Genomic DNA, 12,414 nt, shown 5'->3' with positions numbered 1-12,414 from the left:
GAGACACTGTACTTCTGCTTGCACTTCTTCCAGAAACACAGTATTTTAGTTGAATGTCATACATGGCCAACCATGGCCTCCCGACCTTCTCCAGACCATGGTTGGGAGTTAAGCCCCTGTCACACCTAGCCAACATAGCCTCCCAACCTTCTCCAGACCATGGACATGGTTGGGAGTTGAGGCCCTTGTCACACCTAGCCAACCATGGCCTCCCGACCTTCTCAATCCCAAAAATGGGAGTTAAGCTCCTGTCTTATATAGCTTATTATACACATGATTCATACATCTTTGAAACTTAACACAGTCACTACCTTGTAAAAAAAACATGATTTAACAATGGGTGTCTAGCGTCCGAGCAGTGGCACGTTTCAATATGTTCGTCGGATCTCTAGCTGGGACAGACAGAATTCGTTTCTTCACTGCTCAGGAGGCTCAAAAACTTCAAGTCGACTTTTTGAGAGTTTATTCACCTGTTCGCCCACCTGTTGCCAGAGAAGGTGCACGAAGACTACAGGCAGTTTCTCTAATGAAATTGAATGAAAAGAGAGACCGACCCATCATATGTTGTGCTACAAATACGTGCAACAAAGAGAGACTAACCCGGCAGGAGGTTGATAGAGACTGGAGCTCGTGTTTCTCCGACAATGAGCCATGTGCTCATGCTGAGTGCGGCTGTCAGTTTCCTCCCAATCGTGTGAAAAGCATATTGACAGCTGACGTGTAAAGTTATCATTTCTTAGCCACCAACTGCGGAGATAACGTCATATTAGAAACACCCGCACGGAGTCAAACCGACATATATGTCCACTGCATATATAATAGAAGGTTAACTTATAATTTGTGACCCTGAGATATGATTAGAAAAGTTTTACCTATGTTTAAATCTTCCTGACAGCAAATGCTGTTCTCAAATATTCTTCTGTTTTATTACGTCGATGTAGCTTAGACATCCAGGTAATAAGTAAAAGTAGTTACTCAAGCAACTGGATATGGTTTTGGAAACGGTCAGACGTTTCAACTGGAATCCAACAGTTTTCGTCAGTGACTGTTGGATTCCAGTTGAAACATCGGACCGTTTCTTCTGTTTTACTTTGCCAAAGAGAGGATTTCCAATTTATATTTGAATCATTTGGAACAAATTTAGTTCATCTTGTTCCAAACTCAATAACTCAAAAATGTTGTTGGTGGCAACCTTTTTGTATGAAGGTCCCCTCTGACGTCTATGGTATTCAGTGTCTGATGTTTACATGAAGTTTTTAATAACCGTTGTAATTAGCAGCCTTTGTACCTGAAGCCTTCGGTGTCAATCATCATCCTATAACTCCGTCAATCTGAACTGAGCTCCTGTTGCCAAACTCAAAGAAATAATTTTCTGATAACTGCTATGTTATTTCTAATATACCTGCTTTTCTGTCACGTAACGTCGTAATTTGTTAGAAAATCCTTGTTATTCCGTTTGACGCGAAGCGGAGATTGTATCTCACAAAGTAGGACACCGGAAAGGTAACGACATTTAGGTTTCAACAGTTAGCTCACAGCAAGTAGGTTTTAGGGAAGACATCCTCTGCATAGCCTCCGTTGCAGTCTTCGAACGGGGATGGTTTTTATTTTAGGGGGGGGGGGGGTCGCGATTTTCAACGTTGGCTATGTTCTCTTGGGCTGGAAAAGGGAGTCTGCCGAGGAAGAGAGTTTGCCATTCTCTCTTCCACGGCAAACTCACTTCCTCGTAAACCGTGTCACAAGAATTGAAGCCAGAACAATGGCGGATGGAGAAATACGCGTTCTGCGGTACTGACTAAAGACAGACAATATGTTTTGGGACTGAAGCATGATATCTTCGCGAGAAAAATGACTTTGTGTATGAAGCTCCCTTCTGACGTCGATGGTCCGTAAAGATGAACTGAGCTGTTGTTGTCTAACACAAAGAAAGACTTTTCTTATTACAACTGCTATGTTATTTGAATATAACTGCTATTCTATCAGGTAACATCGGTATGTTGGAAAATGCGTATTCCGTCTGACGTGAAGCGAAGATTGTATCTCACAAAGTAAGATACCGGAAAGGTACCGATCGCGACCTTAAGGTTTCCATCTACAGACGTTAGGGCACAGCCAATGAATTTGCAACATACTTATCATCATTGCAAGGTTACACATGCAAACATGAGCATTTTTTACTCGCACACACAAACAATGTTATAGGGCGAGCCTAACGGTTTAGTATTGTTTGCGCGTAGCTCGATAAAAGGCAACGGGGAAAACACGATACATTTTTGCGAAAATGCTGCCTTTCAAGTTTCCTTCATTACCTCTATGACATGTCATGGAGGTTATATTTTCACCAGTGTTTGTGTGTGTGTCTGTCTGTCAACAAGATAACTCAAGAACGGTTGGATTGATTAGTTTGGATAAGCTGGAAATGATTAGATTTTGGGCCCCCTAGCGGCTTTCCTTGGTACTGCAGCGCAACTTCCGGTTTTTCTATCTCGTGTTCTGAACAAGATATGGTCCCAATTTTTGGGTGTCAGATAGCTCTTGTGCTCAGAAATAAGTGATGTAAGTTGGGGCTCCCTAGCGTCTAGTTTTGGGATAGCAGGGGCATTTTTTTGTCAAAAACTTCTGAAGTGGATAACTCAAGAAGGGAATAATGGATTTTAATGATTTTTGGTATGTAGGTACCTTAGACAATGTTATACAAGATAGAATACTAATTATGCAAAATTATATTACATCTGCATAATTAATGAGCTTATTCCATCATAGCAGTTTTTTAATGTATCTCTTGTACCGGACATGATATGGTTTTAATATTTGGGTGGTAGCTTTTAACGTCATGACAAAGTGGGGCAAGTTTCAGCCCCCTAGCATTTAATTTTGGAACTGCAGGGGCGTTTAGTCAAGACACTCCAAAGAGGATAATTATAGAAACGAATGACGGATTGCCATCATTTTTGGCATGCAGGTAACTTAGGCAAAGATGCAATTCCGTTGTTTTCAATAGCTGAACTTCAGTAAATGTAACACAAGTAAGTTATGATAGGTGAAACATAAGCAGATACCAAATATGCAAATGAGGAACTGATTTGCATAATATATACAAAAATAGCAAATCCGAATAATGACTAATGATGAGAATTTTATACTTGTGACATGTGTACGTTATTCAATAATGAATATCGCCATGCATAAATTATGTAAATGGTTAGTCATTTGCATGAAATTTACAAAAGCTCATTAACCACTGGACTACGCACACTACTTAAAGGCGTCACTTAAATCGCTATCAGGGTTAAAACCTGCATTTCGACAGGTAAGCTTAGGATCCAAGTAATGCTTGGTTGTTTATCACATTTTAAAAGTGTTAATATATAGATCATATGTGACCAAACATTTTCAGATTATATGTTTGAAAAGTGACTTTAGAGGCTTTATTCGTTCATTAGCTATGATACAAGATGGTACACCGCTAGTCTTCCTGGACATATAAGTTCACACATGACATAACGTACGCGTAACACATACAACAACGACAGGTGAACTAAAGTATTGTTATTTAATGATATTTGTGTATTGCAAATTTCCATTAACATGAAAAAGAGCAACAAACAGTGCCATATTCGGTATAACAACAACTTTTAAACTTTCATGTATGCAAAAAGAGAACAACCTGTACCAATATCATCCCCATAGCAACGGGCTTACAGAAAGATTCCACCAAACGGACCAGAGGCAGTTCGTGAGGGCATACCTAAATCTGATGGGTCAAACTGTGATTTATGATTGGTGAAGGCATACCTAAATCCGATGGGTTCCACGAGAGAACCCTCCAACTGTGATTTATGATTGGTGAGGGCATACCTAAATCCGATGGGTTCCATGATAGGACCCTCAAACTGTGATTTATGATTGGTGAGGGCATACCTAAATCCGATGGGTTCCACGATAGGACCCTCCAACTGTGATTTATGGTTGGTGAGGGCATACCTAAATCCGATGGGTTCCATGATAGGACCCTCCAACTGTGATTTATGATTGGTGAGGGCATACCTAAATCCGATGGGTTCCATAATAGGACCCTCCAACTGTGATTTATGATTGGTGAGGGCATACCTAAATCCGATGGGTTCCACGATAGGACCCTCCAACTGTGATTTATGGTTGGTGAGGGCATACCTAAATCCGATGGGTTCCATGATAGGACCCTCCAACTGTGATTTATGATTGGTGAGGGCATACCTAAATCCGATGGGTTCCATGATAGGACCCTCCAACTGTGATTTATGGTTGGTGAGGGCATACCTAAATCCGATGGGTTCCATGATAGGACCCTCCAACTGTGATTTATGGTTGGTGAGGGCATACCTAAATCCGATGGGTTCCATGATAGGACCCTCAAACTGTGATTTATGATTGGTGAGGGCATACCTAAATCCGATGGGTTCCATGATAGGACCCTCCAACTGTGATTTATGATTGGTGAGGGCATACCTAAATCCGATGGGTTCCATGATAGGACCCTCCAACTGTGATTTATGGTTGGTGAGGGCATACCTAAATCCGATGGGTTCCACGATAGGACCTTCCAACTGTGATTTATGGTTGGTGAAGGCATACCTAAATCCGATGGGTTCCATAATAGGACCCTTCAACTGTGATTTATGATGGCATACCTAAATCCGATGGGTTCCATGATAGGACCCTCCAACTGTGACTTATGGTTGGTGAAGGCATACCTAAATCCGATGGGTTCCATAATAGGACCCTTCAACTGTGATTTATGATGGCATACCTAAATCCGATGGGTTCCACGATAGGACCCTCCAACTGTGACTTATGGTTGAGGAACATATATTCTCCAGAGACACAAATATTTGTGTAATCAAGGAAAAATTTATACAGTAATTTATGGCAGTAAATGATGCGGATTTCATCGCTGCAGTACGTGGAAGTTGAGTAGAAATAAGGGTGGACATCATAAGACATAAACCATGCAAATCAGTTGCAAGAAACAAAAGAATTCCACCATCATCTACAGTTTAATACAAGGTGTCATGAAAATTCATTTATCTTCCTATCAACGTTATATATTTTTTTTCAAATGTAACTGTGTTAATTAATGTTAATTTACTAAAAAATTTAAGTTGTAACAGAATCAGTGCTACTTCAAAGTATACATTGCCATTGCATCAACGTGATTACAACAGTTAGTAGTAGTTCTTATTTCACTTTCAGGAATGTGTCGTAAGGAAGGAAACAGAGAGTAACAAGTTACAACCATTGTACATTAACAGTTACTTATGTTGTAAGCGCTTAACCTACAATGTTCAGTTCGATGTTGAAGACAACACAACAGATTCTTGAAAACGGGATTATTCTACTTTTGGAACTTCCATGACTTGCATGTTCTTATCATATAATGTTATTAGTAATAATACTTATTGCTGATTGCAACGTACACTGGTGGAATGGGAAAGAGAATCAAAGCACACAAATGATGCCAGCCTGCAGTGTATTTGTCTCTTAAAGGGACATAATGTAAAAATAAAGTCACGGTTTTCGGTCATTTCTCTACATTATGAGTTGAGTCTACCTTATTACACTGCACAGCAATATTTACAACATATGGATACGACTTTGTTGAGCCGTGAGGATGTCTTGAAATATGTGCAATTCCCTCCGCCGCTTGAGTCGTCCGCCATTTTATTCAACTCGCCGGCGAGCCAAACGCGTTCGGTGGTTCGCTCGAATCGTTACTGAGGTTTGTTGAAAGTCACCGCTAAGCTCCGAAGATCTGCGACCGCAACGGTCGATTCGGAAATCTACCGTCGGCTTACTTCCGGTAGGCTACCCGGAAGTAAGTGAATTTGGTCGCGGCTTACTATGACGCCGTTAATTAGCACTAGAAATGTGATAAAATGACGCAGATAAGTTAGAAATAAGTTGCAAATGTCAATCTGAATGGAGATTTTCAAGTTCAAAACATTTGAAATTTTGGCGCCATATTTCTACATATGTCCTTTAACGACAATCTCCGACAATTCTAGTCTCATGAACAGTCTCTGTGCTGTTATAGCTTTACTAAGTGTTGCTGCTAGCCATCCCTCACAATCAGTTGTCTCGCTACACAACTAATAAGGGATGTCCCTATGGCTCATCTGATAGCAACCCTGCAGACCTGGTTCCAATCATTTGGTAACTGTGAGAACCCACTTCCATTCCCGGGTTTGTGGACATCTCAGTTGAGGTTGCACGGAGGGAGCGTAAAATGGGGGACCCAAGTTCCAGGAGGAGTACTTAGAGGGGAATGGCTCTCAACAACAGTCCCTGTCAAACTGGTCTGCCTAAACACCTCAAACGGCTCTAATATGCAGTCCAAATAACCTTAAAGACTTGCTGCGTTTTTGAAATTCATACATGCATAACAATGTATCCAGAGCATCACACAAGTTGTTGCCCTATATACACTGCACCTTATTTATTAGAGCCATTTGAGGTATTTAGGCAGACTATATCCTGATACTGAGACTGGCACTATAGGAACAGCCAAACAAATCCTGAGGTCATGTGTCTGGCGGTAGGTGTTTGTTGGGAAGACTGTACACGGCAGGTTATGTGTCTGGTGGTAGGTGTTTCTTGGGAAGACTGTACACGGCAGGTTATGTGTGTGGTGGTAGGTGTTTCTTGGGAAGACTGTACACGGCAGGTTATGTGTCTGGTGGTAGGTGTTTCTTGGGAAGACTACACGGCAGGTTATGTGTGTGGTGGTAGGTGTTTCTTGGGAAGACTGTACACGGCAGGTTATGTGTGTGGTGGTAGGTGTTTCTTGGGAAGACTGTACACGGCAGGTTATGTGTGTGGTGGTAGGTGTTTCTTGGGAAGACTACACGGCAGGTTATGTGTCAGGCGGTAGGTGTTTCTTGGGAAGACTGTACACGGCAAGTGCGGCGTCCCCTGCCTCCGTCTGCATCAGAAGAAACAGCAGCTGCCCCACAATCTGCATCTCCAACGGCAGGCGCACCTTCCTCCCGACAGCTGACTTCTTCCGACCAATCACAAAGCCACAGAGAGGCTCGATCTGGCTACTGACACAAAATCACAAATCAGATTTAGACTTTTCCACGTCAGCCAGACAGGCAAATCTGCCCAATCAATGTGGGTTTCTTTACAAGGGCATCTGATGTTTTGACCTTTTCACTCGAGGGATCAAAGATGATCTAACTAAATCAGAGCTTTACAACCATCCCTGAACAGAGACGGTGGACTTCCTGCAACCTATGATCCCCTGCTCACTGAGTCACGTGTTCTATCTGCATAACGTGACATCACGACAGCAGTGGATTGGTCATCCTTTGATATTTAAGACTAGTGCTGTTCAGTCGAAAACTTGGGTGAGTCCAATTTTGGTGTTGGAATTTACAGTTTAACTAGTTCAATAAAGACTTCTACCAACACAGATGAACTTTCAAGTGAACAAATGAATTTGGTGTTGCCTAAAATAACGGTTTCGTACGTGTCTCCGTTGAGTTCAGAATTTAGGATATAGGAGAATTCTTTTTACACAACCAGCAGGTACTTACATTGCTTAAGTCTCAATGTATCTCAGACACCTTCGTCAGATCTTCTAACTTGAGTTCTGCTTCTCACCGCAAAAGTGCCACCTACATTGACTACACGTCATGTAGCGGTGAGAAGCAGAACTCCAGTTAGAAGCTCCAACGAAGGTGTCTAACCTGCTGGTTTTGTAAAAAGAATTCTTCCATATCAAAACCTAAAACAACCGTTTTGTACGTACGTGTCTCCGTTGAGTTCCACGGCGTTCTCCACGTCCGTGGTGCTCCAGAGCAGGACCTGACTGTCCCAGCCCGCAGACACCAGCAGCTCGCCCGACGGGTGGAAGGCCACCGCTGAGGCAAAGGCCACGTGGCCTGCACAAAGAAAGACACGAAAGTGAAGGGTTGGGTCTCTTGTATTCCCTTGTTGCATATACTTGAATTTGGTGTAGCCTAGAATAAGAGTTTCGTATGTGCCACCGCTGAGGCAAAGGCTACGTGGCCTGCACAAAGAAAGAAACGAAAGTGAAGGGTTGGGTCTCTTGTATTCCTTTGTTGCACATACTTGAATTTGGTGTAGCCTAGAATAAGAGTTTCGTACGTGCCACCGCTGAGGCAAAGGCCACGTGGCCTGCACAAAGAAAGAAACGAAAATGAAGGTTTGGGTCTCTTGTATTCCCTTGTTGCACATACTTGAATTTGGTGTAGCCTACTAAGAATAAGATTTTCGTATGTGCCACCGCTGAGGCAAAGGCCACGTGAACTGTAGGAGAAGGCATACAGGTCAGGAGATGTCAGAAAATGGGGAAAACCCAATAAGTGTTCATAACCCCCAGTCCCCCACCCACCTGAAAATATGTTAAGGCCCCCAAGAGGTCAAGCTGAAACCCCTGTGCATTTTTTCACATTTTCAGTACATGTCGAGTGACATATGTTTTTTTTGTCACACCTCAACAGCCCTTGTGTATGTTTTTTGCCAATAGAAAAAAATAATCTCAATCTACCAGCAAAATATGCATGTCCAATGCAGAACATGTAGGCTTTCAGAGGGGCAAGATTTCAACATTTTCCCGGACCACGCTTCATGCTCCCTGGTGTAAAATTCGGTCAGCAAGTTTTACGTTGAAGTACACGTAGCAGACCCACCTTTTAAAGCACAGACCTGCTGGAACACCTTGAAATTCTGAGTCTTCTTCTGGTTCCCAACTGAAATGAAATACCAGCAGAAGATTTGTATGTTGATGGGTGAAAATACGGGCAGGTTAAGAGGGTGTTTCCCTGAAGCTGTGGCATGTTGACAGCAGCGCTGCTGCCGTGCGATGTTTACAGAGCGCTCAAGGAATTTCTTTGCTAGAAACAAATCTTTCTTGTGCTTTATGTGTCTTGATGTCTTTTAGTCACAGTAATATTTTGCATGATATTCCCATTATATTACAAAGTCAAGTGTGTGTCCAATTTGGAACGCAGTGACCCCCATCAATGTACCGCAGTCAAGTGAGAAACTCCCTTGCAGTAAAGTAAGTTCATTTTTGCTGTCCTCTGAAATGCTGACTTGACAAAGGCAAAATACTAAATTGAATATAGCCAGCGCAGTTTCAGTATCTAGTCTAAGAAATTACTGTAAATGCATTTAAATTCACGGGGAATTAATTTTGCGGTAGCGGGACAAGTACTTTTCACTGGAGTCTCTTACTGGCATGGACAAATGTTTGCGGTGGTTTTAAGTTCGCGAACTGGCGACTCAATTAATGTGAGCAAAATAGTAACAAATGTATACAAATGTCATTTCGTTGACAGCAACTGTTGTGTGTGTGTGTCTGTGTGAGTGTGTGTGCTTGTGCATGAGTGTGAGTGCCATGGTCGGATATGTGTGTGTGTGTGTTTGTGCGTGCGTGTGTGTGCCGTGTGTTTGTTTGTGCGTGAGTGTGTGCGCGCGCGTGTGCGTGTTTGTGTTTGGGGGGGGGGGCTTGAGTGTGTGTGTGTGTGTGTGTGCGTGTGCGTGCGTGTGCCATGGTCGGATATATTTGTCCGGGGCTTAACTTCCAACCATGGCCAGAAGAACGTATGAGCGTGCAGGGGAGCATGTTCGTGTGTGTGTAAAGGGGCTTGAGTTGAACTTACAATAGTGCATGATGGTCCCCCTGTCAGCGTGCCTGTCCTCCGGGGTCCTCATGTAAAACATGGTCACCTTGTCGTCTTCCCCTGCTGCTGCCAACAGGCTGGGGTACAAGAGGTAACGTTATTTCACCTTTATCCGTAGGGTAACCTTTATCCGTTCTTTTTAAGGACAACGTATTTAGGGAAAGCAAGTCGACAGATGATGGTTTCAAACTGCAATATTTTGAAAATAATACAATTTGAAACTACCGTCTATCGACTTGATATCCCTGGATACCCTGTTTGGCAACACAACGGATATAGGTTACCCTGCGGATAAAGGTGAACTAACGTTACAGATCTTTATTGACACAACAAAAGTACAGCAACGTTTTTAAGGTATGCTACAACTTCATGATTGTATACATTTTATTCCAAACTTGTTCCTTCTACGATCACAAAAGAGTCACTAAATTCCTCCCAAATTCCCCCGTGTTTACAGACAAAAAGAAACTACATGTACCCTACTCCTAACATCACATGACCCGCACGTTATAGAAAAGGTGTGATCTTTGTCTTCCACTGTCTCAGGAAAAGAAGTCGAACCCAGCAAGCTACAGTATTGAGTTAGCTTTTAGACTAGAGTAGACATTTTCTATACTGTTCTACACTATTTGTTTGTTTGTCCCCTTTCATGTTACCTTCAATTATAGCTTTCAGGCAAGAATTTGAATTATTATATATCATGTGAACAGAACAAGTGTATACAATGAATTTACTACATGAATGTCTATGAATAAGTATCAATATATCAACATGTTTAATCTAGTGTATAATCTACACCATTGGTTCTAAGGTCTAAACATTCTTTGGTATATTTACCTATTTGTGCACTGTAAGGGTTATCTCCTCCTAGGATGTACATGTGTAATTGAAGTTATCTAGCGAACAGAACGTATCAAATTTTCTCGAGCAGGTGGAAAGAAATGTGATCAGCTTTGAGCGTTCGTCTTCATATCGTGAACAATCCATAACAAAGCGATGCTCATCCTCATTCTCAGTAGGGCAGAATGGACAAAACCTCTGGTCATGGGGAGTCTTCCGACTTCCACGCTCTTCATGAAGCCAGGTGGCGTTCTCCAAGGAAACTACCATGAATGGATTTTCCGACCCTTGCCTGTGAAACTATCTACAAAATGGAGACTTGCGAAACTTTTGGATAAAAAGTTCCTCGGACACAACCAACGTAATCACCTGCTGGCATTTTCTTGGCCATCTATCTTCTCCTAAAGGATTATGCTGACTGTTTCCAGATTAAAATTCTCCACACTGCAGCAGCGACACCTAGCTGAAGTGTGGAGTATTGCAGCAGCAACACCTAGCTACAAGAAGCCTGTTACCTCCCTTGTGAAATGAAAAGTACCTCAAACAGAATTGGGATGTTCAATCCTCCCGACTTAGAGGTGGTCTTCAAGTTTCTAAGAGCTTGCTAGAAACTAGTCAGGCCAGTGAATACCAACTTGAAGGAAGGAAAATGTCCAGAATTTGAATGACCAATAAACTGGTGGACGTGCCGACTCAAAAAAGAACAAGAAACAGCCGTGACTTCAAGTACCAGAGTTACCAATCAAGGATTGATGTGTTTAAAAATTCGTATTTTCCCAGAACTATCGTAGAGTGGAATTTGTTACCACCAAGCACAGTAGGGGCATCTTCTCTGGATAGCTTTAAAGAACGCTTGCAGATAAATGTGCAAAAGTTAGATGTGACGGATCGTTCAGTGTAATATAACCAGCTGCTGCCGCGCCGCGTGCCTGCAAAGATGGTGTGTTACGCCAAAGAGCGGTTATACCGGCTATACAGATACAGATACAGAAGCTGGTGTGTTACGCCAAAGGGCGGTTATACCGGCTATATAGATACAGATACAGATACCAACTTGATGCAATCATACCTTTTGTGAGGGTGCCATGCCATGTCACGCACAGCTCCGTAGTTGATCTCACACGTGCAGACCAGTGTGACGACAGGTTGTGAGGAGGAGGCCCGCAGGTGCAGGGTGTAGAAACACACCTTGCTGTCATGGAAACCTACAGCCAGGAACCTGCATGGGTATCACGTGGGGTTGTTGGAAATTACATCATTTGAACTGCATTCGAGATCATATAAATGGGTGCTCCTGATTATTTATCTGTTTTATTTATTTATTTCTGTGTTCTTTTACCAGCGTAAGCTCCATCAGTGACTGACACTGCTTTTCATATGGAGGCCCTGGATACATATACAAATAACACATACATACAATACAATATTTACATAATGCAACAAAAGCAAAACCACTTGTATCCATTTCCGTTCCAAGTCGTTAAGTTAAGGGGATGGAGGTCAGAAGTCATGCAATGTTCTTGCATAATATTTTGAATGTTTGCAGTTGATTCAAATTGGAAGGTGCAAGCTTTCTCGTGACATATTTTGAATTCACCCAACCCAACACCCCACCCCAAGGCTGAAGGATGCAGGCTTGGACAAGTCCACTAGCCCTATTAATTGTCCAGGGCAAGTGAAAGTGATTGGGCAAGTGCATGACCTACCCCACTTGTCCAATCGGACAAGTAAAAATTATTTTCCATTGAGTGAGATTTTTGATTGTATTTGTTACTTTTTACAGTCATGACATAAAGCAATAGTCATTCTCAACATAGAAAAATAGAGGCAATAATGAGAATTTGATTGCTGGAAGTGAAAATGCATATAAAATTGACATTTG

The 12,414-nt window shown here is 42.2% G+C and overlaps 2 protein-coding genes across 5 annotated transcripts in view; both read right to left on the bottom strand.

The window, feature by feature from the left end:
- Positions 1-3,405: 3,405 nt before the first annotated feature.
- LOC118409296 lies at positions 3,406-5,520 on the bottom strand. Its single transcript, XM_035810211.1, has 2 exons — positions 3,796-5,520; positions 3,406-3,748 (listed from the first exon to the last, which is right to left on the bottom strand). Exons 1-2 carry the CDS (start codon positions 4,632-4,634, stop codon positions 3,679-3,681), a joined length of 909 nt encoding a protein of 302 aa, XP_035666104.1. The 5' UTR covers positions 4,635-5,520; the 3' UTR covers positions 3,406-3,678.
- A 1,235-nt stretch (positions 5,521-6,755) lies between these two features.
- Positions 6,756-12,414, bottom strand: part of LOC118409294 (zinc finger protein basonuclin-2-like) — a 144,377-nt gene continuing 138,718 nt past the window's right edge. For 2 of the 4 annotated variants that reach the window (XM_035810209.1, XM_035810207.1), the window contains exons 17-21: positions 11,602-11,751; positions 9,672-9,769; positions 8,697-8,756; positions 7,793-7,925; positions 6,756-7,082 (exon numbers count right to left, since the gene is read on the bottom strand). In XM_035810209.1, the coding sequence (XP_035666102.1) occupies positions 6,893-7,082; positions 7,793-7,925; positions 8,697-8,756; positions 9,672-9,769; positions 11,602-11,751 (631 nt within the window). In that variant the 3' untranslated portion in view covers positions 6,756-6,892. Of the gene's footprint in view, positions 7,083-7,792; positions 7,926-8,116; positions 8,182-8,696; positions 8,757-9,671; positions 9,770-11,601; positions 11,752-12,414 lie in introns of those variants that run through there. The other 2 variants (XM_035810208.1, XM_035810210.1) reach the window with 2 other exon arrangements.

Source organism: Branchiostoma floridae, chromosome 2, assembly GCF_000003815.2.
Source record: "Branchiostoma floridae strain S238N-H82 chromosome 2, Bfl_VNyyK, whole genome shotgun sequence".
Taxonomy (NCBI): Eukaryota; Metazoa; Chordata; class Leptocardii; order Amphioxiformes; family Branchiostomatidae; genus Branchiostoma; species Branchiostoma floridae.
The sequence above is the reverse complement of the archived record's forward strand: the minus strand, read 5'-3'. Positions and strand labels throughout refer to the sequence as shown.